We start from the raw sequence: 27,700 nt of genomic DNA on the forward strand, positions 1-27,700 counted from the left end.
TGTTCATCAAAATAAAAGTTTATATATATATATATATATATATATATAAAATATATTTATGTGTGTGTGTGTGTGTTTGTGTGTGTGTAAATCTCTATGTATCTTCCCCTTTTCTACATGTTGTTTTCTCTGTTTTTGTATATATGTATATATACTAATTGCAGATTTCACCAATAGCACAAAGCTTTGTTTGTAAAACAAGATAAAAAAATAAAAAAATAAATAATTGTAATAATTGTCTGTCACACATGTCTGCTGACTAATCAAGGTGCAACAAAACTTTCTATAGATTTTTTGCTGAATGACATTATATGACAGCTAAAACACCAATCTTCCCGCGCGCGCACACGCACGCACACACGCACACACCCACACACACACACACACACACACACACAGGAGTGTTTCGTAAACACAGCAAGGTGTGGTTTCTCCCCGACCCAAAGCCAAACTGGCTTCCGCCTATTCACAGCAGACCATTATCTGCGCAACAGGAGCCTGGGAGGGGAAACGGCGCAAGGTCTGTGCGCTGTGCCGGACAGCAGAGCGAAAACTTCTCCTTCACAAGTTACCGAGAAGAGAATAAATACAACAAAACCAACATGAGTCTGCACGGCTCAAATTCCAAACTGGCCACCATGGGCCAGAGAAGCAATTCGCGGCCGGATTTGGCGAGTTCCAGTTTTCGGAACGAGGTTTTCCTCGGTGGAAACGGCTTCCAGGGTGATTACCAAGTAGGAGGGGACGTCGGCTACACCAGCTACTCCTTCTCCCGGGGCTCCCTGCCCGGCGGGGGGTTCGGGGGACAGAAACTGCCGGTCAGCATGGGGGCGAGCGCAGGTGGAGGAATGAGGTAGGAACTTCGAAACCACCCGTCACCTGTACTGAGCGACGCGAGCATGGAAATACGCATGAAAATACGCATGAAATTACGCATGAGTTGGGCATTCGATTTCAAAATATATATATACAAAAATGTGACCTTGCAAAGAAAGAAAAGAGGAAGAAAGCTCAAAATTAGAACCATAAAGTTAAAAAAAAACAAAAAAAAACATGAAAGTATTTGAGGACTATACTGTCAGCTTTTGCCGTAAGGCCTATTGAGGAAAATGTTTGGAAGATCAAAATATTATTTTCAGGTTCAGTTAAGTCTTTCAGAGCTAATGACCCCCAACAGGAACTCAAAGTCTTTATTTTTTTTCCCCACATGGTAAAATACCTTTACATCTTCTAACCCCAAATTACCTCAATTTCTTAACCTCTTTGCTAAAAGCAAAAATGTTCTAATTAATGATGGTAGTATGAGTGAGTAAACCGAGTGTGTCTGCACCAGTTGCCCAATATTCTGAATCTCAAATGAGGAGATGAACGTCCTCCCACTGCCCAACGTCATTCATTATGTTTTCATAATGTCTAATGTTCTCAGAGCTGCCCAGACTATTTCCTTCGTCAAGGTCTCGCTCCCTAAAATCTTGAACACACGGCTGAAATGAAACACAGGATATTGTGTATAAGTGTGTATTGGAGAGTTGCCAGAGAGAAAGTACAGAATTGTCACCAGTGTTTTGTGTCGGTGACCTCTCAGTGCCCCGAACCTCCCGAAGTCCCCCGAAGTCCCACAGCTCAGAGACAGACCCTTTAAAAGACTCTGTGCACTAAATGACTTTGGTCTCTCCTTGAATTTCACACATCGTTGTTATGCTACGATATTTGAGAAACGTGTTTTTGATTCAGTGATCATTTACATGCACTCGGAACAATGTAGTAACCTGCTAACTTTATTAACTGTCATAACAGTATCTGCTTTTTTTCAAAACTTGCAAAATCATCTCACTGCTCCCCCCCCTTACATATTCTACTGATGACTTTACTGACCAACTTCCTGTTTCTCAAGAATTTTCAACAATACTCTTCAACAAAACGAAAATGATCTGTCTTTAAATATAAGAAAAAAAAATAGTGCTTAAAAAATCTTGATACTTAATAATAATAATAATCATAATAATGCTTCATGTTTTCTTTGCAGCATACAGGCCATTCAGCAGAGATCCATATACCTGACCAGCCAATGTAACGAATACCTGCAGAGGGCCAAGATGATGTTGCAGGGTGTAAGTGCTCGACATAACTGATCTTGTCTCCGTCATATTGACCGCATGGTGGGGAAAAAATGAGTTGTAAATTCAGTGAAGGCAGAGCTTTTGTTGACCGTGCAACGGGTCGTAGGTGTTTCTGTTTACATGTCGAGATGATGATGCTCTGTGAGGGAAAAAAGGCAGGTAAAAGAAGATAATGTCATCTGTTACACTGACTTTTTGTCAGGTGGCAGCAGCTTATTGTGCGTGATTTTTACAGGGCGCTCCAGCCATGGAGACGGAGAAGCTGATGATGATGGCCGCAGAGACCTTGGAGCAGCTGAAGGTCTGCGGCCGAGAGCTGCAGCAGATGCGCATCCAAAATGATGTGTTCAGAAGGTACGACGAGGTGCAGCACACTCGTGTTTGTGTTTGTCTTTTTGCATGTTTGTTGTGACGGTGCACACACTTCTGAGTAATGCCCGCCTGCAGGAATAAGGTTGTAGAGTGAAACCTGAACTTACCTTGAACCAAACCTTATACGGAGAAAAGTCCTCAGGAGTTAAGCGTCTCCTGCTCGTGCTTCTCGTTCAGTGGGTATTTGCCCACCTGACCTCTTTGAAGTTAAGAGATCAGGCCCGCTCTTGGGAGGATTCACAAAGTATTTCCTGTTTTGTCCAACTCTGCAGTGTTGAACAGCTCCAGAACATGCACGGCGCCATCCAACAGCAACTCTTCAGTAGTACGACCCTGAGGCCCAACAGGGGCAGTGTGGGCTCCCTCGATGGGGGGCGGGTCTTTAATGACGCCATGGCCTGGATCACCCAGCAGAAGGTGAGCTCCTCATACCTAGGAGACATTTAAGAACGCAATGATAGAAAATGGAAAAACTAGAATATGTGTGATGATAGAGATAGTTTTCCTTCATCAACACAGATGTCAATGAATAGTAAGTGTTTGCAAATTCATTCATGAAATAAAACTTGAACTTTGCTCCGTTGTCCTGCAGTACATCAGACCAAACACGTAAAAAAACAAAAAATTCCTTTGCTCATTTCTTTATTTTTTAAATTACACTTTGCTCATACTTACTCATAAGTATGTGAAACTGTTACCGACAACAGTTTACTCATTTAATGACATCACCCATTCGTACCGGTGAAACTTGAACTGTAAGCCCCGCAGTTATTAATCTGCTGGAGCAGCAGGAATAAATGCACCTGCATGTTTTTGCATGTCTGTATGAGTACGTTAGTGTGCTCTACTTTTTATGTGAAGGGAGGAGTAGTGTGTGTGAGTGTGTGTGTGTGTGTGTGTGTGTGTGTCGGGGGGGGGTGCACCTACCCTATCACTTATTCTGACCTCCTGTAACTGAAACCATCTGGACGCGCTGCCTAAACCTGATCCGCGAGTGAAAGAGGCCGGGAGGATTGAAACAAAGGAGGATGAAAGAGCTCAGCCATTGGACAGAGAGACAGCAAAAATGATAGAGCGTGGAAAAAGGGAGGCAGATGAAGACGCTGTGGAGGCAAAAAGAAAAGTACAAGTTGAGGATTGTGAAATCTGACACGCAGTTCTGTCGATCTCTAACATGCTTTTGAGAAAACGCCCGTCTGCTCTCTGACTCCCCCCTCCCACCCACACCAAAAAAACACACCCTGTCATTCTGTCTTCACTCCCTGCCTCACCTCTCTCTATGTCGTCATTCATGTCCGCCCCCCCCCCCCCTCTTCAGATAGCAAGAAAGCATAAAGCAACGTTTATTTCACATATTTTTTAACTCAGTCTTTGTACTTTGTAGACTTTGCCTTGTACAAGGCTCTAACTGCCAGCGCACCACCTGATGATCTACCGCTGCCATTTCATTTTTTTCCTGCTGACCTTTCACTATCAGATATTTACTGAACTTCCCTCTGCCAGGCTCTCTGAACAGCCATGTTGTCTGTAGCTTAGTAACCAGGAAGGAAAAGGGAGTGGTGGGAGAGAACAAAAGCCTTGCGGGGGAAGAGGGAGAGAGAGAGAGAGAAAAAAGAGCAGGGACCGGCTGAGGTTGGTTTACTGGCAGAGCTCTTATCAAAGCTGAGGCCTGTGAACAAGAAGGAATTGTTGGAATAGTTTCCTGCCTGACAACGAACTTAGTGATTATCTGCTGACACCTGGAGGACAGAGATGGGAAAAGCCACAGCCAAAAAATATAAAGCAGGAAATACAGTTCATCTGTTGAGATTCTTTTTACTCGTAGATTATGCAGGCGGATTTTTTTCATGTATTAATAGACTACTTACACAGATTTGCCTGTGTGGTCAGAGTCTGATCCAGCTCGTCAGTTATCGTCCCCAAAAAATGATATAAACTGTTAAATCCCCAGTGTCCTTCTTTACAATGAACAGAGCAGAGGCGTTGTTGTTGGGTGGACTCTTCCACATATGCTGTCCCGCCGCTGTAAATATTTACCAGGGCATCAAATGTATATTAATCAAATGTATATTAATCTGCAAGTAAAAACAAACAAACACAATTCCCTCCGGTTTGAGGAGCATTTGCTAAAATACGTACGGGTCCCAGCTGTTTTAGGAAATTACAGGGCTGTTTTTACTGTAAGGTGAAAAAAATGCGTTTGAAATGTGTTTCTAAAACAAATTGTGCACATTAGAACAAGTGGGATAAGGGACACATGCCACAGCAACGGTTGGGAGGTCAGAAAACATTGTCAATTACACCGTGATGTTTCATGACATATGTTATTTCTCTGCATTCGTGGCGGATTTCGATGTTTAATGCGTGAAACAAAAGGCGATGAACTGTGACTCTCTGCATCCTGCAGCGTATGATCGAGACGGGGCCGTGGGGGGACGACTCCGCCACCATAGAAAAGCAAATCCTCGGTCACAACAAAACTCACAGCTCCATTCAGAGGAGTCAGGAAGTAGACCGAGCCCGAGATGAACTGGTGAGTGGGCCCTCTCTACCATGTTCCTTAAGCTCTGCTAACGTGCTCTTTTTACTTTGGACTGTTTTAGCCCAGTGTTTATTCTTTACATGTTGTGTTTGTAAAGAAAAAGGTTATCCAAGCATCATGTATATAAATGCCCGATATTGTGTAATCGTATTTTAAAAATGAGCAACAAATTAAATCTTTTTTTTTTTTTTTAGAGGGGCGACAAGTACAACCTCTCCATCCTGGAACAAGAATGGGAAAGCTTGCAGGTAGAACCCAAAGTCAAAGTCAGCACAGTTATGCATTATCAGGAGTTAGATTATTTTTTTGTGATTTTTATAAAATTCATAAATTGACCTCGTGTCTGTCTCAGAAAATGTCCCACAACCGCGTGGGTCAGCTGCGCGACCTTCAGGGCATCATCGAGGAGATCTCCCGGGCCATCATGTGGGTGAATGAGAGAGAGGAGGAGGAGCTCATGTTTGACTGGGGAGACAAAAACATCGACCAGTACATCCCCAAGAAGCAAGAGAGCTACTCGGTGAGGATCTCCACTTATACCCCTGGTTGGGTGTTTCTTTCTCAGTTTATGGGTCTGATTATTTGACATGTGTATCCTTCAAATCAAAATCTTAGAGTTCACATTGTGGCCGTTTGGGATCCTTACTTTCTTTTTCTTTTCTTCCTGACAGAGGCTGATGAGGGACCTGGAGGAGAAGGAGAAGGAGCTAAACAAGCTGAAGGTGAAAGCAGATGGACTCCTGACCAACAACCATCCTGCCTCGGATAAGATTGATGTAAGTTCTTTTCTTTTTCTCTGTTTTTTCTCTCCAAATTATTCTGTGGTTTATTTCTGAACTGATAACTCCGTGTGCGCCCACAGGCCTACATGGATACCTTACAGACTCAGTGGAGCTGGCTTCTTCAGATCACCAAGTGCATCCACGTTCATTTGAAGGAGAATGCCGCCTACAGCCAAGTGAGTGCTCACTCGTGCCGTCTCTCCAGAGTCCGCCATGTTTTCATGCGAGCGCTGATCAAAACGCCTTTTTTCCTGCCATCTACAGTTTTTCAAGGAGGCCGATGACACCTACTCGAAGCTGAAGAAGGAGCTCGAGACTATCCGCAGCAAGTTCACCTGCGACAAGAACACCCCCATTGACAACCTCACTGATCTCCTGAAAACCCTAGAGGTACCACGATACTCTGTTTTTTTTCCAGCAAACAACTTGCAGTGTACATTGAACCAGTTGAGGTCAAATATTGTGTTTCTGTGTCTCTTTCTGTTCCACAGAAAGAGAAGGAGAGAATTATGGAAAATAAGAGGCAGGTCCACAGTCTGGTCAACAAGTCCAAGACCATCGTCAGGCTGAAACCTCGCAACCCTGAGGAGAAGAGCAGCGGCCCCGTCATAATCGAGGCTATATGTGACTTTAAACAAGACCAGGTGGGAAATATTCTCTCTCACCGTCACACACGCACACACACAAACAGACATTAGTTCTTTTCAGACTCCGACATTTTCCCACATTAACGGTTTCACGTATGGCGAACGCTGCAAGAGATTGTCGGAGTCACATGCGTTCACACCAACAGAGAAATACATGATGATAATTCCACAGCCATAGTGTATGACTATATGAAATATATATAATATATAATACTACAATCACAACTCAGTGTTTCCTCTGTTTCTATGTTCTGTTTTGTGCGACAGATTGGGATTCTGAAAGGGAATGAGGGCATCCTGAAGGACAACTCTCAGCGCAGCAAGTGGCTTGTGACGGGACCTGGAGGTCTGGACATGCTGATTCCCTCCGTGTGTCTGCTCATTCCCCCACCGAACCCGCTCAGCATTGGCCTCGCCAACAAGTGAGTAACAGTCAATGAGTGTAGATCAAACACGTTCTAAGAAAATACTACTCAGATATCGGTTATGGTTTATCAAATCCTTTCGGCTGTAGTGGATTTAATTTAACGTACAAATGAAATGTAAAGGTTCATACACTGTTCAGTTTAACTTGTGGGACCTCAGATTTCCAGGAACTAGAAACTTAGTTTTGGCACTATGGTATATTAATTTATTCGACATTGTTTGATAGATTTTAATGACGCAGAAATATTCGAATATTTTCTACCCACAGAGACACAAGTAATCCTTCAGGTCAAATGAAAATCTGTTTTGCAACTGATAAAAAATATTACTTTTAAATATTACTGTACATTACTGTTCATTCTGAGATCTACTTGAACTATAATGACTAACGTCTTGTTCTCCTGCCTAGGAATGAGCAGTATTATGAAGCCATCATGGGCATTTGGAATCAGCTCTACATCAACATCAAGAGTCTCATCTCATGGCAGTTTTGCCTCAAAGATATGACTTACATCAACTCTCTCACTGCCAGCATGGTGAGATATGACAAAGAATGCAAACAACTTGCTAAACCTAGTTCACAGCACACAATTTTGATTTCGTTTTTCCACTCACCGACAAATTTTGGAACTCGCCGACAAAAGCCCCACATCCGCAGTTGCCAATCTGTATGTGTGAACTCTTCAAAGACGCAATTCAACAGGCTCGCCGACACGTCATCGCCTCCGACTAGATTTCTAGCAGGCTAAATATCTAGGAGAATCGGCGACAACTACAGCCAATCAGAGCGCAGGACAAAGGCGTAGTCGGCGTATATCCTGGTGAAAGATCGTGTAGGGTGTGAGCCCCGTTGTTGGTCAGTCATGTAGTATGAATTTACAAGACAGCAATTTGTGTCGTGTGAACTGCACAGCAATTTGAAGACTTTGAAAGTCGTTTAGTCTGAACTTGGTATTAGTTTTACTTTTAAAATGACTCTTTGTTTATAAAGCAAGCAGAAGTTAATTAAACTCAGTTTATCTCGTTTGCTGCTTTTTTGTCTTTTGCTTAACCTCTCTTCTTCTCCGCGGACTTGACAGCTGTCCAAGATGCGTCCTGAGGAGTACCGCAACATCATCAAAAGACTGGAGACTCACTACCAAGAGTTCTTGCGCACCAGCCAAGGTTCCGAGATGTTCGGGGAGGAGGACAAGAAAACCATCCAGGGCCACTTCGATAAAGCCCAGAACCACTTCGATACGATCATCCACCTGCATACTAACAGTGAGTGGAAAGTGTATTTACCTCATGGCTACTTTGTGAGTCCTATGAATCTGCAAATGCAATTATTCCACTATAAATTGATATGCTCTCAAATGTCCACCAGACATTAAAGGGGAAAAAGTGGGGAAGTCTGAAACCCCAAAACCTACTACCAATACTCCGCCTCCCCCGACCAGCTCCACCCTCAGCGTTACCCTGCTCAACAGTCTGCAAGAAATCCGACGCAGGCTGGAGCTGGCTGAGTCTGGCCTCACCAGTCATCTCCACGTTCCCCTGGGCGAGAACAGTGTGCACGAGTGCTCTGTACACATCCAGAAGTTGCAGGTATGTAACCATTCATTTATTTTTTCAGTCTAATTAAAAAAGGGCAAAGACGTTTATGTGTACTGATTGCCACAGGGAAATATAATTAGCATTATTTTCAAGTACTGACACAAAATCGCACATTGGTTTTCCAGACTGTGCACCAAGATTTGGACTCCATCCATGATGAGTATCTGCGCCTGAGAGAAATGATTATAAAGCAGCTGAAAGGGATACCTGCGGATTCCGAGCAAGCCAAGTTCCTCAGCTCTGAACTCGATATCATCAACCAAAAAATGGGGGGCCTGAATGGTCTGTACTCGGCCTACCTTGAAAGGTATTTCACTCTAATCATACCACTTTTTCATCTTACACCACAATGTTCAAGTAAATACTTCACACAATAGAGTAAGTACTGGAACCAGAAGTTGAGGTAATTTACCGCTGCACTGATTAATATGATAAAATCTCTTTTCATCTTAGTAACTGTTGCACTTAGTCTAATAACTGTGTGTCTTCAACAGACTGTCGGCTCTTAAGTCCTTGCTGCAGAGCCTTGTCCAGGCCGAGGATATCATTAAAGTCATGGAAACCCGGCTCACAGAGAAGGAGACCACCTCCCTGGACCTCCGGGAGGTGGAAGACTATCGGAGCACACTTAAGGTTTGGCACGCTCCCAAGAGACTCACTCGCTTTATTGTTTGAGAAGTTCAAAAATGTAAAACAATGTAGAACGGTAATATTAGTCATTAATTAGTAGTCCATATTTTAAAATATTTTTTTTCTCTATTAAAGCAAATGAAGAGTGACCTGGAACAAAAAAGAGACCTGCTAACATCCATGGAGTCCGACCTGGCTAAAGCAGTACACTGCAATGGTCAAATCTCCGGGTCCTTCCACAGGTGTGACGTGGACTTGTCCAAATACTCTGACCTGTTGGGTCAGATGTCCGACCGCTGGCGCCGCATCCAAACCCAGATTGATAGCAGGTATAGTAGTGTAGTCTGCACACACATTTCTTCAACCCTTCAAATGTTTTTTTCCATATCCTCCGTTTGTCATTGCTGGCAACAAGATGAAAATATCCTTTCATCTATTCTTCTGCGTCCCACTCTTTCCTCCTCAGAATGTGGGACATGGAGAAGCAGGAGAAACAGCTGAAGCATTATCAGCAGAGCAGCACTTCCATGGAACAGTGGATAGACAATGCCCGGAAGCGCCAGGACACCCTTCAGATGGTTAAGCTCAGTGACATCCAGACCCTAATGGACCACCTCAACCAACAGAAGGCGTGTACCACCTTGTCTACATCGAAACTTTGTAATCAATATGTGAACTGAACTAATGTTTTTTTTTTTAAATTGAGACACATGAGTGCCTGGTTCATGCGTTGGGTTTTACACAGTTTACAGCAGAATAAAATCAAGAAACTTAACCGTAGAAAATATAATTTTTTGGGGAGTATTTAGAGGACTTCTTATTTGGATGTCTTAGAACAGCCACATACTGGATGATCTGATCAACCAATGAATTTAATGCCCCATTTTTTTTATTGCTCAGGTACTTCACACTGAAATTAAAGGGAAGAAGGAGAAAGTTGAGGATGTGCAGAAAAATGCAGACACCTGTGCTACGTCCATAAAGGTTGGAAGTCAATTTATGTGTACTGCTTTCTCTTAAATATGAAATATTTTGTGTGCACTTCCATGCTGGCACACAAGCAACAATGGTACAGACTAGTAAAGTCTACTTTGTGCTGTGTGTGTTGTTAGGACTATGAGCTGCAGCTGGCCTCCTACAGTTCAGGCCTGGAAACTCTGCTTAATATTCCTATCAAGAGAACGATGCTTCAGTCGCCCGCATCTGTGGTCAGAAAAGAGGTACAGTATGAGCCACACTCATCAGATTTTCATTTACATGTTACGTTATCGTGTGATTTGGCAACCGAATGAAAAATATCCAATTTATTACATTTAAAAAAATGCTCATTTTACGTTTATCTGCTAGTTAATTATGAATTAAACAGGTTATTTCCTTTCTACTATAGACTCATGTTGCAGATTTAAAGGTTAACCTGTGAATTGTATGTGTTATTGAAATATATAACTAGAATATTATTAACACCTCTACATTTGATATTAGTATTAATCTGCTAATATTAATTCCATCAGGCGTCCGACATCCAGTCCAACTACATCGAGCTTCTTACCCGCTCTAGTGACTACAACAAGTTCCTAGGGGAGCTGCTGAAGAACATGGAGGAGCTGAAAGTAAGTAGTTGATTGGCATTATGCCATTTATCTTTCATTGATCATGGTTATGTTAACAAAAAGTATAGAGACAACATAATACTATGCCCCAAAGTTCAAAAATATTCTAGATATTCTGTATTAGTACTTTTACTTATTATTCTAGGTGTATCTGGAGCATTAAGAAAAATTAAGCAAAGCCCAACAACAATTCTTCTCCTATTGCATCATCACAGCAAAAAAACAAAAAAGAAGCTACTACTGATGTTATGGAAACAAACAACAGTTCCTCCCTTTTTATACGTGGCTACATGATCTTACCATGATCTTTATGTTGTGTGTTTAGCATATACACATTTATTTATCTTTGTGTTTTTTGTAATTATTTTTCTTTATTTGAAAGTTTATTTTCGATGCTGTCCATTCCCAAGTGCAACCTATTCACTTTAATAAGGTTTACACATATCATCTCATTTTTATATCTATAAATGTACAGTATTATAATTTTTTCATTTGTATTATGAAAATGAGCACTCCACGGTATACTGTATGCATAACTTTCTTTGGCTCATTAAAACATAATTGAAACAAGAAAAAAATTATGATAGACATAAGATAAATGAAGAAATAGGTTTGTTTTACAATATGAAAGGAGGTGACTGAGTGTTTGTCTTTTCTCCTCAGATCAGGAACACCAATATTGAGATGCAGGAGGAGCAACTGAGGCGTCTGAAGGAAGATCTTCAGGATCATAATCAGAAGAACAAGTCTCTGGAAGAAATGTTGGCCCGCTACAAACTGGAGCTCACTCAATCAAAAGAACAGCTCATCTCTATGGAGGAAGTGAATGATCAGTTGACCCGCATCAAATACCAGCTAGAGGAAGAAAAGAGGAAAAAGAGGCTTGCAGAGGAGCGCTACAGCAGCCAGCAAGAAGAGTATGAGGCGGCCGTTCGCCGCAGACAGAAGGAACTGGAAGAGCTCAACTGGACCAAGATTGACTTAGAGAAAACTGTGAAGGACAAGGAACGTGAATTGGAGAGACTGAAGATACTGCTCGAGGAGGAGGCGACTCGTCGACGAAATGCTGAATCGGATATCTCAAAGGTAAGAACACAGAGCACCCAGGAGATTAACCAACTAAAGCAGACATATGAGGCAAGCATCCACGTTACCAAGACCACAATCCTGAAAGCCTCACAACAGAAAGAAGAAGACACTGCAGAGCTGAGAGTGCAAATTGACAGACTCACTGCTGAGAAGAGAGATTTAGAGGATGAGCTGAGGAGACTGAGACAGTCCATTGCTCACACAGAAGAGCAGAAAAGCAGAGCGGAGCAGGAGGCAAGCCAGCAGAGGGCCTCAGTAACACAAGAGACAAGGATGCGCAGTGAGCTAGAGGTGCAGCTGAGAAGTCTCACACAGCAGAGAGGAGAAGATGAGCTCAAATTAAAGGAAGCCAACAAAAACAGCCAGGAAAAGGCCAGGCAGATCAGCATGCTGACATTTAACCTGGATGAGGAGGGGAAGAAGAGGAGAGCTCTGGAATTGGAAATCAATCACCTGAAACAGGCTGAGGCGGAGCTGAGGGCCAAGAACTCCTCCTATCTGGAGGCAATTAACAAGCTCAAAGTGTCTGAGCAAGAGATCCGCATTACCCGAGTGGAGCTGGAGAAGCAAACCAGTGAAAAAACAAAAGTTGAGCAGGGTTCTGCCCGGCTGCAGAGCCGTATCCGGGAACTTCAGTGCTCGCTGGATGGGACGGAAGCTGAATTGGAGAAGCAGAAGAAGGCAACCCAAGAGGAGTTCACACGTAGAAAGAGAATTGAGGCAGAGCTGGAGAAGATGACACACATCTGCAGAGAACATACCACCACAATTACCACACTGAAATCTGTTCAGCTAGAGGCTTCCACCTCTGGAAGGAGGTATGAACAGGACCTAAGGGCCCTGCAAGAGGCTCTGGACAAGAGCCTGAGGGACCATAAAGTCACCAAGGATGAACTGGCAGCTGTAACAGTTGAGCTGAAGACACTGAAACAGAAACTCCTGCAGGAACAGGCCCGGATTCATGAGCTCAACCTACGTAACGAGAGCCTGTATAAGACCATTGAGGAAAAGAGCCGCCAGCTCAACGAATACACTACAGAGATTGAAAAGCTGAAGACTCTGACACAGAACCTGACAAAGGAGAGACTGAGGCTGGAAGAGGAGCTGAGGACAGTTAGACAGGAGAGGGACGAGCTAAAGCTGAGCAAAGACACTATTGATGGAGAAAGTGCCACACAGATCTCAGCCTTGCATGTCCAGCTTCAGAGTAGCAACAAGAGGACATCAGAACTCCAGGCTATCATCAATGACCTGACCAAGGAGAGAGAAAAGATTAAGTTGGAAATAGACAAATTCCAAAAGCAATCTTTTGAGGTATTTTTGATTGCACTGAAGGGTCATCTACTCATACTGCAATACTGCATAATTAAACAAATTTAACAACAATTTTTCTCCTTTTGCATGAATGGTTTTAGCCAAATTAAGACTGATCATGATTTCACAGTAGTCTTGCTATGTTTGTAACAATGCTCAAGATTACTTATGAGCATTGTTGCATGAAATTCTCTTACATGCACAATAACACATGGTTTTGCTTAGATATGCATGTTTTCAAAAAACTCAATAACAATCATTTTATGAAACACTGTATACTAACAGATGTTAAAAGATGCATGCAAACGTCTGTGCATATGTACAAAATAAATTAATTCCAAAAGTATTGACATCTGAAGGACAGATTGTGACATCACAAATTTAAGTAATGACAATTTTATATGTTGCTAAACTCTAACAATACAACATGCTGCTAAGGACATTCATGTGTACTCCATGAGTATAAATTAATAATGGATTAGAGTTGTGGCTTTTTGCATATGTGAAAAATAACAAAACATTTGGGCATTTTTTAAAAAGATATAACAATGTGTTCTCTTATCTCTCCATAGACATCCATCAGGGTGCATGAGTCCCAGAGCCAATACAGTGAGCTGCTGCTGGAGAAGGACAGTATGCTATCAAAGCTTAAACTGCTGGAGCAGGACAGGATTCGTCAGCAGCGCCTAGAAGAGGAGCTCACCCGCATCAAGCTAACACTTGAGACTGAGCTCCGTAACAAACAGCGCCTGCAGGATGAAAAGAATTCTGTCCTCAAGGATTTCAACCACATGAAGACCCAGTATGAGCTGAGAGACAGCCAGATTAGGCAGTTTGAATCGGACAGAGACAAGGCGGACCGCGAGAGGCTTTCCCTGAAGAACGAGATCGAGAGGCTCATGAGGGAGCTGAAGACTGTTGAGGAGAGGTTTAAGAGCAGGCTGCTCATGTCTGAGAAGGAGGCTACAGACCTGGCTCTTAAGAGAGATGCCCTGGAGAGAGAGATAAAGAGGCTGCAGCAGAGACCTAGCACTCTGACCAGGCAGACCCAGACAGATGAGAAGGTCCCAACAATTGATCCATCCAAGCTGATTTTTGATGGGGTGCGCAGAAAAGTCACAGCCCACCAACTTTGTGACTGTGGTATAATCAGTAAAGCCACTCTAGACCAGCTCCTAAAGGGACAGAAAACAGTGGGTGAGGTAGCTGTTGACATCCAGCTTAGTCTGAAGGGCACTGGCATTATTGCTGGCATGACAAGTGCTCAAGGGAAAATGCCATTTACTGAAGCCAAAAACAAGAAGCTCCTCAGCCCAGAGAGTGCCCTCATGCTTCTGGAAGCTCAAGCAGCAACAGGCTACATAGTGGACCCCGCATTTAACGAAAAGATGCCTGTGGATACTGCCTGTTCCAGAGGAATTGTAGACACAGAAGACAGAGACATCCTGGTGACAGCTGAAGCTGCAAGCACAGGTTTTAAAGATCCATACACTGGCAAAGTGTTGTCTGTGGGTCAGACTTGCAAACAAGGCCGCATAGACAAAGACACAGCCATCCGCTTACTGCAGGCACAGGAGTCTGTGGGAGGCATATTGGATCCTGTTCTGAGTGTATTCCTTCCAAAGGATCTGGCTTTGGATCGCAATCTTATTGATGAGGACCTCTACCGGGCTTTGAACAGAAAACCCACCTGCTACCTAGATCCTGCAACAGGAGAGAAGATAAGTTATAATGACCTCAGGAAGAAATGTACAGTGGAACCTGTTAATGGCTTGCTTCTGCTCCGTGGTAAAGAAAAGTCCCTGACATTCAAGGGTATCCGTGAGGAAGTCACTGTTGAAGAACTCGTCAATTCTGACCTCCTGGATAAAACTGACATTGTGAAGCTGAAGCAGGGCTTGCTAACCAGAGAAGATATTGAGAAAAAGCTCAAGTCCTATCTGTATGGGTCTACCTGTATTGCAGGTATCTATGATGAGGCCAATGATCAAATCATGCCTTTTTATCAAGCAATGAAGGAAGGTCTGATAATGAGAGGAACCACCCTTGAGCTTCTCGAGGCACAAGCAGCTTCTGGTTTTATCGTTGATCCAGTCAACAATCTCTTCTTGACAGTGGATGAAGCCACAAAGAGAGGCCTGATAGGGAAAGAGTTTAAGAATAAGCTTTTGTCTGCGGAGAAGGCAGTGACTGGATACAAAGACCCATCCACAGGAAAGACAATTTCCCTCTTCCAGGCTATTGAGAAAGATCTTATTGAGAAAGGTCATGGAATCCGTCTGCTTGAGGCCCAAATTGCCAGTGGTGGGATTATTGACCCAAAACAGAGCCACCGCATTGATCTCAATGTTGCCTATAAAAGGGGGTATTTTGATGAGGAGATGAATGAGATCTTAGCTTATGAAGGAGATGACACAAAGGGGTTCTTTGATCCTAATACCAAGGAGAACCTGACATATCTTCAGCTGAAGGACAGGTGCATGACAGATACCAAAACAGGTCTAATACTCTTGCCACTCAAAGACAAGAGGAAGCCCCAGAAGTCACAGGAAAGCCGTACCAATGTCCTCCGCAAGAGGCGGGTTGTGATCGTTGACCCAGACACTGGGCTGGAGATGTCAGTTAGGGAGGCCTATCACCGGGAGCTGATTGACTATGACACCTTCCTAGACTTGTCAGAGCAGGAATGTGAGTGGGAGGAAATAACTATCCAGGGGTCAGATGGCTCTTCACGTTTGGTGATAGTGGATAGGAAAACAGGAACCCAGTATGACATCAAGGACTGTCTTGATCGTGGTATCATTGGCCAGAAGTCTTTGGATCAATATCGTGCTGGAACGCTATCCTTGACCCAGTTTGCTGACCAAATTATCAGCAAAACTAGCAGCTCTGAAATGACCATTTCAGCCAGCAATGTCGATGACATGGTCACATGCAGCAGCCCCACCCAGGGAGCACCGTCATCTCCTACCGTCCGTAAACGCTTCAACAGTATTTCTATTACTGTCTCACCCCCTGAGATGTTTGATGATCAGAGCCCTGTGGCAGCCATATTTGACACAGAGACCATTGAGAAGATAACTATTGCTGAAGGGCTTCGAAGAGGCATAGTTGACACAATTACAGCACAAAGGCTGCTTGAGGCCCAGACATGCACAGGTGGCATTATCAACCCTGCCACTGGCGAGAGACTATCGGTGCAGGATGCTGTCCACCAGAGCATCATTGACGAAAGCATGGCTACTAAGCTGAAACCTGCCCAGAAAGCCTATGTTGGTTTCGAGGATGTGAAGACTAAAAGAAAGATGTCTGTGGCGGAAGCAGTGAAGGAGACATGGCTGCCTTATGAGGCAGGTCAGAGATTTTTGGAGTTTCAGTATCTGACAGGAGGCCTGATTGAGCCTGGCAATGGACGTTGCATTACCATTGAAGAGGCTATCCGCAAGGGTTGGCTTGATGGTCAAGGGGCGCAAAAGCTTCAGGATTCACGTAACCATCAGAAGAACCTGACCTGTCCCAAGACAAAACTGAAGATCTCCTACAAGGAAGCCATGGACAGCTGCATGGTGGAGGAAAGCAATGGTATGAAGATGCTGCAGGCCTCTTCAATGTCCACTAAGGGAATCAGCAGCCCTTACAATGTCTCTAACCCTGGATCTCGCCCTGGGTCTAGGGCTGGTTCCCGCACTGGGTCCAGGAGTGGATCTCGTAGAGGAAGTGTGGATTATTCCTCTACTTACACCTACAGCTACTCTTCCAACAGTACTGCCTAAAGCTCCAACACTGCCTCTTAATGCATAGCACAAAACAAGAGTCAAACTAGACTAAAATTATAATTAACAGTATCCATGCAATTTTACTGCTTTTTAAAAATGGTTTGCTTTTCTAAAAGTTTTTCCTGCTACTTATTAGATTTAGGGAGGTTTGTTTAAATACTGAATCAAATTCATTTAATTTTTCGTGGATTGTTTTTAGTTTTTGGTGAATTGGTGTTTGAATATGAAGCAAAATGTTTAATCCATGCCATTGTTCCATTGCATGAATATATTTGTCATAACTCGTTTTAACATGCCGTTTTTTTAGATTGTAGATTTATATTTTGAAAATATGCTTGTTGATCTAAAATGAATGTAGTTTGCCAGCTGGATTCATGTATGTTTCCTTCTATTTTTTAGAAAAAATAAATTGTTAAAATCGTTAATTGCATATGCTGATGTTTGGCTTTAAATACTGACTTGATAATGTATGGATCAACTATTCTTTGCCATTAAAATTTTGTGTTAAGTGATTATCAAAAAATAAAATTTGTCACAAAAAATTCCCATTTATTCATTCATTCATTCACAAGCTGAATATCTGTATTGTGAAGTAATAGCTGAAACAGTTCAGTGTGGGAGAGTCGAACGTACCTTGTACCAAAAGCATTAACCACTGTTACCCCTGGATGGCGCTAGTTGTCATGCTAAAAGCCTTAAGACACCACTGAAGATTGTAGGATATTTTAATACTTTGATTCATCAGTTGATAATAATGAATGTGATAATTGAATTAGATATTTTTGTAACCTAATTCTACTGTGACCCGACGTACTGAATATTCACCCTATATAACAACCATAGTACCATCTAACCACATAGTTGAAGTTTCATTTATTTACAGAAACTGAAAAGGAAACTAAAGAAATTAGAATGGCATCATGGCCTTTTCATGATGCCATATGCAAAATAAAAACGGATTTGACTCATCACATAAGTCAGTGTTTTAGGTGATGAACTGAAGGATATTTAAAAAATGTAAAACTTTATGTTAAGGTGTGCACGTGACTTGCAGATTCATGCCTCGGTGGGAACTTTGGGCGCGAAGGGGGGGGGGGGGTTCTTATCGGAGGGGTGTGGGCTTGAGGAAGTCTGTCTGCGTGTGAGGGGTGAGTGTGAGAACAAATGGAGGGAGGAGGCCGCAGACAGGGGAGTGTAAGGGGGAGGGAAAAAGAAGGGAGACGGCCCCAGCGGCGCAGTGGGAGGACCATCCCGTGCCAGGACTTGTGGCGGCTGCAGCGGCACCTCGGACCGAAGGACGTGTTTGGGGGGGGCAGAGCAGGAGCAGCAGGAGCAGCAGCAGGCGGCAGCAGGCGGCAGAAGAAGTAGCAGCAGTTCAGGAAAAAGAGGGGGTCGGGGGCTGCTTCCACTTTATCACCGGCAGCTACGGGGGGGGGGGAAAGGGTGCGAAGGAGAGCACCGGGACGAAGAGAGCCGACTGCAGCGCCAGTGATCGGGGGCTTGAGAGAGAGAGAACATTCCAGCGGAGGAGACATGAGCGCAGCCTGCTCCGAGCCTGCGAGACGGGCAGCGGGGGCTCGTTGACTCCGGGACCTTACCCCGCTCCTCTCTCTCTCTCTGTCTCTCTCTCTCTCTCTCTATCCCTCTATCCCTCCCTCCCTCCCTCCACAGCTCCTCTGACTTACAGAGGGGAACCAAAAGTCCTCGCGCTCCGCTTGAAAAGGTAAGGCGCAGTGTGTGTGTGTGTGTGTGTGTGTGTGTGTGTGTGTGCGCGCGCGCGCGCGCGTGTGTGAGAAACCTTTCCACGGTCAGTCATTAGCGGGGAGTTTTTTTTTTTTTTTTAATTTTTTTTTTTTAGCATTGGGCCCCGGTCAGTGCTTCAAAAACAGGATTAGACTTCCACACAGTCTGACAACAGTTCGACCATTTCTCCTTCTGCTTTTGTCCTTTGCTCAATCATACATATCAAAATAGGGCACCACTCCGTATTTACTTTGGCTTTGAGTATACAAAAAAAACATGATAGTGTGTTATGTGTGTGTGTGTGTGTGTGTGTGTTAGTTATGTGTGTGTGTGTGTGTTATGTGTGTGTGTGTGTGTGTTATGTGTGTGTGTTGTGTGTGTGTGTGCTCCAGCTCTTTCAGCAGGACTCTGAAGACAGAGAAGGGACTCATTCAATCTGAGCATGTGGTTAATTTTTTTGCGCTTTTTCATGTGAAAGAGAATCATTGAAAGCCTGAATTGAATAGAACACCCCCCCCCCCCCACACACACACACACACACTTCTTTGTCTCATTCTTTTTTGCTTTTATAGCCTCCTTGTCTTCCTCAATGAATTGTGTTTTGCAGTGGCTATAATTTGGGGTTTGCCTTGCTGTCGTGGGCTCTACGGTGCACCGGAGACCTTTTATAATGTGAAACACATGGGGCCATTCTTGATAGGGGACTTGCTCCTAGTGGTCCACAGAGCTCCAAAAGCAACAGGCCTTTTGTTGACCGTCGGGACTGCCCCGCTGATAATGATGGAGACAAACAGAATCGAGAGAGTATGGCCTTTTTTCCTTTGAGCTACAGCTGCTGCGTGGTATTTGCGGCCTCAGGGCTCTGCTTCTCAGGCAGCCATTGTTGATGACATGTACAAGTGTCCTGACATCACAGCAGCCCTCCTCACCTGAATATCAGTCCCTCCATTTCAGACACACACCTGCGTAAACACCCTCCTGTGCCTATACCTTTCTTTCAAGCGACATAAACCATGCCGGTTGTTCTCCAACATTTCGCAGGCTGAACTCTTTCAAGATCAGCGTTAATTACAGACCAAGTAAGACAGGAGAAATGTTTTTGAACTGGCAATTATAGCTTTTGTTGCCGGATTCTATTTTGAGGTCAGAGCCATACGAACGATATCTGCCCCCTCAGGGCGAGAGAAATGTGCGTCAGGAACCCAAAGTGTCCGTTTTCTCTGCGCTGATAAGAGGAGGCAATTGCAGAGGGCCGGCAGGGCGACTGACGAATGGGGATCTTGATAGTGTGGTTTGGACAGGTGGGTCGGCAGAGGCTTGGGGTTGTGTACTGTAAGCAGAACCCTGTGATCTAACCCCGGGAGGAACAGCATGGGACGGAGCACTGGGGCATTTTACTTTGTCACAGCAGTGCCACGGCCACTTGGCTGACATGTGCAAGCCATTAAACAGAGCGAAGGAGACCCTGGAGACGGAGGGAGCCTGAAAGCAATAAAGGGGCAAGAATGGCAAAGAAAGAGGGGAAAGCAAAAGAGACTGAGAGAATGAGAGAGCGAGAGTGGGAACGTAATCCATTTTGGAACGCATTCCACTATGACCTTGGGACAGAAAACTGTAATTAGGGAGTACTCTGGGAGTCTTACGGGTGCACAGATTTGCTCAGAGCCAGGGCTGTCATTTTTATTCCCTTCAAAATATCTCATCAAAAAGTGGCACAAAGAGTTCCAGGCTTACACAATAAGCTGGCCAAAAAATGCCCGCCTCCCTTTTATTCTGTGGCTTTTCTTTCTCAATAGTTCTCATGGTTTTGTTTATTTCCGTTCTTCGGCAGTGAATGGGTGCGAAAGCCTCAGCATAGACACAGGCAAAAATAAAATGAACGTGGCCTTGTCCCTCTCTGGGCCCTTAAACCAGCCTGTTATGTCACTGTGGCACAAGTTATCCAGCAGCATGAGGCGTGTGCTCGTGCCAAGTGTGAACACAAGGGGGGTTTGAAAGCAAAGCCGATGGTATCAAGGTTATTAGATGGCTATTAGATGTGAATGCTAAATACCAGCTGGGGGTCAGAGCCCAGACAAGGGGCAAGAAACATCTGTTCTGGTTGTTCAACTCCTCTCCTCTGATGGAGTGGTAAATAGGCATGCTCTTTGAATGTTCCAGACAAACAGAGAAATTAAGGCATTTGGAAGAAATTTAACCGCATTAAGTCTAAATGCTTAACGTAAAAACAAAAAGAAACACTTAAGTCCAGCAGTGCTCCCACAGGCAGACCGACTTCCTGAAGCAGTTATGGTACTTAAGGTGTTACTAAGTTTTGCAGACAAACAGCTTAGGAGATCATTAATCTCTCCGAAAATTCCCAAAGAGGCAGTAGAGGACAGTATGTGTATAGCTGCATTTTTCCATAGGTGCAAAACCGAGCCCGTTCCTAGAAGGCAGGTTGGATGAGTTTCAACGCCCCACGCTGAATTCGAACCAGATGAAGTTTGTGTTGAGGTGTTGCAAGTGGTTTGGTGCTATTTGGAGAAATGTTTCTTTCTCTCTCCTCTATTAATGAAAAATATCAGTGGACCCATTTTTCATTTCAGACATATAATTGCAGGTTAATGGACCTATAAAAATATTCAAGTTGTCACAAAATGGAGGCCGTTGCCAAAACACGTCGATCATAAACCAAAGGTTCGAGCCAACAGAAGCAATTCAGTTTGATTTCAGAGTGTGAATGGGGGGTAGGAGGCCTTGATTACTTTCATATGTGTACAGGCGTAGTAGTGGAGATTTTATTTTTCTCTGATTCATTTCAAATCACTTTCCATCTCTTACTAAATTTCTTTTTATTAATTAAAATAGAGATTGGTTCAGGTAGATTAAAGTCTCTCATTTGGTAAATCTAAATTAAAGCCTTTGGCCTTCACAGCACTTTTTGCAGAAAACTATCGTTTTAGGCTTTGATGTTAACGTGTGATGGTAAATTCTCTCTCTTTTTTAAAAATATATATTTTACACTCGGAATCTAAAGCTACTAATTCACCAAATCAATTGAAAGAATGTTTATGGACGGTTATTTCTCTATACAGTATTTCTTCTTCCACTAGTTCTGTTTATACAAATATGTAAAGCGATCTGCACGATGATGACCACACCAAGATCTCTAATGGAGAACACAGTCATGGAGCCTGTAGACATGTAGCAACCAGTCTATTCACATACAAACAAACTTCCACATAAATGGATTTCAGTTGCTGTGGCTCTGCCCGAGGTCCGGGAGAGACTTATTATTTGTGACGGTTGAGCATGCAAAGTTTTTTGCAAACTGTTGTCACCACGGCGGACTTAAAAAATGAAAACAACTGTGAGGTCACCATTCGCATGATTAGGCTTAACCCTTTGGGGCTGACTTGCAGAAGTCTGGATTTTGAGACGGTTCTGTCTGCAGTTTATGTCCTATTACATGACGCCGTCTTCTTTCATCTCGTGGTCCACCTGCTCACACAAAATGGAAAATTCCATTGTGCGTACCAGGTGAAGGGTGTGGCCCCTGAAAAAGAAACAGGCCTCTGCCCAGCATTTTAATATGCCTTCATACTCTTGTCTTCCCTGCATTTTTAAATCATAAATGGAATGTTTGATTAATTAATTCTCGGCATAGTTCGGGGTAATTCACAGTAAGGCACTTGGAGCTGTTCATGCATGTGTGAACGTGGCTGACAGCACCCAAGCAGCCCAGTCAAGCTCTTACCTGCAGAGTTCGGAGCTGGGGGAGCCAGACACACCCTAATCCCCCAACATCCTGACCTTAGTAAACCTGTTGCAGCTTGTTCACAGCAGACCTGGCAACCCATTTTCTCGAATCTCCCCTCACCTCTACCAGAGTTGCTCTCAGTGCCATGGGTGGCCTTGGGATTTGAGTTCCTTGGCACTGCTTATTCTGCCTTTGTGAGCTAATGCTGTGCCTCAAACAAGGAACAAAAGCAGTCAGTGCAAATTAAAGGCCAATTATCTTTAGTGCGTGCTGGGGCAAGTTGCTCGTGTGGGCTTGAATGACGAGTGGGAGAAGTGCGATGTCTTAGGAGGAAGAGGATGTCGGTTAGTGCATCGATGCACATTTATTATTCATGTGAAATTAATAAGCTTTTTATTTGGACAGGTTAGGATTTATTCTATTATACAACATATTTTTGTAAGTTTTGTGGATTCACATGGCTTTTAATTGTTGCGACTTAAGCATTTATTTTTCTTTTTTTACCTTGAAATTAGTCTCAGCATATGAATACAGTAACATTTTAGGAAATCCACCTATTCACTTTATTGCTTGGGTATGGACAAGACCATTTATACCCCTGTAATGTCTGTCTGTTAAATATGAAGCTACCACCGGCTGCTGGTTGGTTTAGCATAGAGATCGGAAGCTGAGGGAATCGGCCAGCCTGGCTCTGTCCTCAAGTAACGGAAACCACCTACCAGCAGTAGGCCTACAGCACATCCACAAAAAGAAAGAAGTAAAACTTGGTCTTAAGGGAGTTTCTTGGCTGTTTCTTTGCAAAAGCAATAAAGTAGAACGTCACTGCAACCGGCCATGAAATAGCCTGGCCCACAATTCCCAATTTCTGTGTGAACTAAACCCGCAAGAGTGGTATCAATCTTTTCTCTAAAGCTGTTTTTAGAAATGAATTTCTGAAAATTGAGTTTGCCTTTTACATATGATTAAAGTGGCAGTGGATTGTCTGCGTCGGACGCGTTCACACCAACAGGAACATTTCTGAAACATTATGTGGCGTACGGGTAAAGCATGCAGGAGGCGGGACATGAGAATCATTCTTCTGCTACAGTCACTCACTGTGAATTCCGAAGATTTTCCTCTCACATGTGCTCACTCTGACATGTTTTACGGATATTTTACAAGGGTGCTGGCAGGAAATGTTCCAGAAAATGTCGGGAGCAACATTTGTATACATTTGCATTCTTACATACTGCCCCCTCTGCAAAAGTTTCAAGGAAATGTACTGAATTCAGTGCACGTCTGAAAGCAAAGGTTTTTCCCCCCAAAATGTTGAAATATTTTTTAAAGCTTTTAACTCATGATTGTTGCACGACTAAAAAAAGATTCACAGCCACAAAGAATTTAAGCGTTGTTAGATACCCGTCTACTTCTCACCGTACTCTGACACTTCCAAAACATTGCTAAGCCTTCTTCCCATGCCCCTGCCCTGGAGATAAACAGAGCCCATAAGTACTAGCTGACCTGTTCATTAATTTCCCATTAGTCAACAGTTTTTCCTCCGAGTCTCAGGGGAAATGCACTAACCCCACCATTAGTTCCAACAATCCCCAAGGACCTCTTTCCCTCCCACTCTCACCACCTCCACCAACACACACACTCACAAAACACCCAGCCCTGTTTCCCGAGGGATGACCTCTTCATACACATGGCCTCTTTCACTCCCCTCTGAGGGGTTTAAACTGTGGCTACACTGTCCACGGTGTATGGCCGCCTCACTGGCCCTCTCCAAAGTGTTAGGCGGTAGCCTGTGGTCATTGCAGACTTAATTGACGGACACATTCTTGACTGTGGAACGCTTTTAAATGACAACAAACAATCCATTGAAGAAGGATGAGGAGATCTGTATTTATGTTTGTGAGAATACGAGACTGTGTGAATGATTTTTCATCAGAACTGAGCAAATTGAACAAATTGAATGCGTATATAAAATGTGTTTTTTTTTAACTAACATGGAGATGAAATCTGGATTATTGTAAATGAGTTTGGTTTGGTTTGTTGATTATTTTTGAATATAAAACACAAGATTTATAACTATCAACCATTCTGTCATATTTCAAGAAAAGCACTTAATGGTTCCAAAATATGAGAATTTGGAGCCATATTTGTATCCTCTCTATTCTAAACTTGGTACCTTTTAAGTTTCTGGCTCTTACGCAGACAAGGAAAGCAATTTGAAGAGATCACTTAGGGCTCTGGAGCATTGTGATGGATATTTTTCACTCTTTTTTTACTGGTTTGACTTTGTGTGGCATGGGCTACAACTTTTTTTTTTTTTTTTCAATTTAAACATATGCTGATTATTTTAATTTGAACAATATTTGTTTTTAAATAAAATTTCAGAAATTTGTCCAAAATGTCACAATTTCCCAGATCCTAAGATTTCAACTTTAGGGTTGCGGGTTTTATTTGAACAGCTCACAAAAACCTTGATATGTTATGTTAGGATTAATGATATGATATTTTAAAAAAACTGCAAAAAAAGACTAATGGTCTCAGCCCTCGTGTCGGCAGCGACACTGACAACCAACACAGAGAACACAGAGATGACTAGGGAAGAGGGAAAGGGATGTCTGTGGGGGGTGGGGCTCTCTCCAGGAAGTTCATGGCCATGAGGTCACAGGGACAAGCCATCACACAGGGATTTACAGCAACTGGTTTCAACCGGAACTCTTTGGAAGTTTATTTAAAAACTGTCATTGTAGCTTTGACTGACCGACTGTGGTTACATGATTGCTCGTGTCCAATCTTTGGATAGTGTAATCTTTCTATGTAGTACAGATAAGCAACAATCGTTTCCCTTGATACATTGTTTAGATTCAACCAGTACAGTATTTGTGACGCACACCGTTGACCGTTGCTGTTCACACAAGTCACCCTCTGTCACACAAATCAGGAACTGAGGTCATTCTAAAGATATCTGCGAGAAACTTGGACACAATGACTAAAGCTGAGGACTTTGAACATCAAATATTGACTTTAGTAAGGTCACCTGCCTAAAGTGGGAATGGTGTGAGGTAACTGAAGGGACCTAATCTATGTCTGCTTTGATATCTTTAACAGGAAATCCCAAGATTCCGAGATGGAGGAAGGATATGAACTCGACCTCACATATATCACAGAGCGCATCATCGCCGTGTCCTTCCCCCGGGGTTGCTCGGAGGAGGTCTACTCGCACAACCTGAAGGATGTCACGCGAATGCTCAAGTCCAAGCATGCAGATAATTACCTGGTCAGCGCTTGTCCGTGTGCCGCTCTCTGTCTAATCCTGAAATTGCCTTAGCCTAGTGTCAAAGTGCAAAATGGTATTGATGTCTTTGTAGACGGGCAATCGGGGAGTATTGACATAAAAGCATTGATCTCAGAGCGCTTGGCTCATCTTTTGATCATGATAACGTAACAGTAAGTCGTTAAAGTGACACGCTGTGATCTTTTTTTACAACATTTTAAATCATAGGCTTTGTTGTATGTTTTTTTTTTCTAGATTATCAACCTCTCAGAGAGAAGACATGATCTCTCTAAAATGAACCCGAAGGTAAGTTTGAGTGACGCATCGTCTGCATGAAAATTAACAAAAATCTTATCAGGACGAGAATATATCAAGTCTGGAAAAGAACAAAAACACAATGCCTTCCAGTGTCAAAGTAGGTCATCCCGTGTCTAACAAGGCCCAGTACACAACCTTGTATTGATTGGTAATGCATAGGGACAGAGGATGTGGCCTCTGACTGTGGGGAAAAGACATGATATCTGTTAACAGCAGTTGATGTGTTTTTTTTCAGACCCTGGATACAGGCTGGCCCGACATGCATGCTCCACCTCTGGATAAGATCTGCACCATCTGTAAGGCCATGGAGAGCTGGCTCAATGCTGACCCTCTACATGTGGTGGTCATACACTGCAGGGTGAGGATCCACATGCTGTGATGTGTCATTAACAACTGACCTTTTGTGCCACATTTAACCATATCGTTTGGCCGTTACGCGTGTTTTAATTTCTCTTTCTTTTTTGTTAATGGCAACTTGGAATTTTTAAATGCTGCTCTAAAACTTTTAAGGATAGGGACTGTCTTAAGATAATAATCAAGTGCCTGTCTTTCATGTGAAATAAAGAAAAACTGTTTAAAAACTAACTTTGGCAGTAAATAGTGTGTATGTGTAGGATCCCATCATTCACAAGTTGGAATTTACAATGAAAAGTTTCTGGGGGCATTGAAATCAGAGTTAAACCAGGAGTGCAGAATGTGTATGTGAATCATGTCCCTGTCCTCTCTTGTTTCTTTAGGGCGGAAAGGGTCGAATAGGTGTCGTCATTTCATCATTTGTGCATTTCACCGATGTTTCAGCCAGGTAACCACCACCAAGTCTCACATTTTGTTACTATAATTGTTTCCACTGAGGTCAGGATTCATCGCTATGTGTGTGCTTGCCCACTCATCATCGTCAGGAAACGCTTACAACAACAACAACAACAACAACAACATGCTGCAACAATGCATGAAGACCTATTTCGTACACCACAAGCAATGTCATCGCTTAACCGCGGCTGATTTAGTTACCTCTGTGAATTGAGGGTCAAGGTGAATCAGAAAGTGAGTCAAAGTAAAGTCACATCTTTCAAAGTCAAAGGAAAACCACACATTTTAAACTATGAATCCCCCGGTATTGTATTGCATGAATCAACTTGGAAACACGTTAGTTACCGTAACAGCTTCTGGCCACAGTGTCAGTTTCATGAAATCTATTCATCGTGAAGAATCCCCCATTCGGATTTTCTAACCCCGGTCAGTGTGTGGCTGGTGTTTTACTGAGGCCCGAGGGTCACGAAATGCGGCAAACATTTGGAGAGACGGCCTGGTGTTGTGCCACCAGGTCCTTTTTGCACACAGCACGTCATTGTGGCATGAGCACGCTCACATAAGCCTTCGATTTTAGCCAATCTCTGGCTTCCCTCGGTGTTTGCGTCCCACTGAGGGAGACCAGGTCAGTAAGGTGAAAGTGAAAGACGGGGCAAAAAAAAAAGCAGTAGAGGAAGAGATAGGAAAACAATGAGGCAGTTTTACAATAGAATAGATTCAGGGGCAGCAGAGGGGAGAGGGGACGACAGGAGAGAAACAGAGCTGTGGTGAAAAGGCTGTTGGTTTTAGGTCTGTCTGAATAGCCGAGCTGTGCACACACTCTGGCCTCCCTCTGTCCTCCTCTCCCCCTCCGTGTTTACTTAAGGCTGGCATTCTCTTCCTCTCTGCTGGAATCCCCTGTCTCTCCGCTTACTTTCA

General features: G+C 43.4%; 2 protein-coding genes across 5 annotated transcripts in view; both read left to right on the forward strand.

Annotated features, from left to right (window-relative positions):
* The first annotated feature begins 461 nt into the window (after window positions 1-461).
* LOC118310560 (desmoplakin-like) lies at window positions 462-17,452 on the forward strand. 2 transcript variants are annotated; one of them, XM_035633587.2, is made up of 24 exons: window positions 462-853; window positions 2,027-2,111; window positions 2,356-2,474; window positions 2,765-2,909; window positions 4,900-5,025; window positions 5,229-5,282; window positions 5,387-5,554; window positions 5,706-5,810; window positions 5,897-5,992; window positions 6,081-6,206; window positions 6,308-6,460; window positions 6,731-6,885; window positions 7,299-7,425; window positions 7,969-8,152; window positions 8,256-8,476; window positions 8,611-8,792; window positions 8,980-9,118; window positions 9,251-9,444; window positions 9,582-9,744; window positions 10,016-10,099; window positions 10,228-10,335; window positions 10,627-10,725; window positions 11,389-13,128; window positions 13,701-17,452. In XM_035633587.2, exons 1-24 carry the CDS (start codon window positions 603-605, stop codon window positions 16,899-16,901), a joined length of 8,025 nt encoding a protein of 2,674 aa, XP_035489480.2. In that variant the 5' UTR covers window positions 462-602; the 3' UTR covers window positions 16,902-17,452. The 2 variants fall into 2 exon arrangements, with proteins under 2 accessions (XP_035489480.2, XP_047187843.1); XM_047331887.1 differs by having other exon boundaries at window positions 463-853; window positions 11,389-11,811.
* A 780-nt stretch (window positions 17,453-18,232) lies between these two features.
* The window catches only part of LOC118310525 (tensin-3), a 32,713-nt gene continuing 23,245 nt past the window's right edge, over window positions 18,233-27,700 (forward strand). The window contains exons 1-5 of one of the 3 annotated variants that reach the window (XM_035633519.2): window positions 18,233-18,627; window positions 25,489-25,657; window positions 25,910-25,960; window positions 26,208-26,330; window positions 26,710-26,774. In XM_035633519.2, the coding sequence (XP_035489412.1) occupies window positions 25,508-25,657; window positions 25,910-25,960; window positions 26,208-26,330; window positions 26,710-26,774 (389 nt within the window). In that variant the 5' untranslated portion in view covers window positions 18,233-18,627; window positions 25,489-25,507. The remainder of the gene's footprint in view (window positions 18,628-25,488; window positions 25,658-25,909; window positions 25,961-26,207; window positions 26,331-26,709; window positions 26,775-27,700) is intronic. The other 2 variants (XM_035633518.2, XM_035633520.2) reach the window with 2 other exon arrangements.

The sequence above is a fragment of the Scophthalmus maximus genome, chromosome 5 (genome assembly GCF_022379125.1).
Source record: "Scophthalmus maximus strain ysfricsl-2021 chromosome 5, ASM2237912v1, whole genome shotgun sequence".
NCBI classification, from domain to species: Eukaryota; Metazoa; Chordata; class Actinopteri; order Pleuronectiformes; family Scophthalmidae; genus Scophthalmus; species Scophthalmus maximus.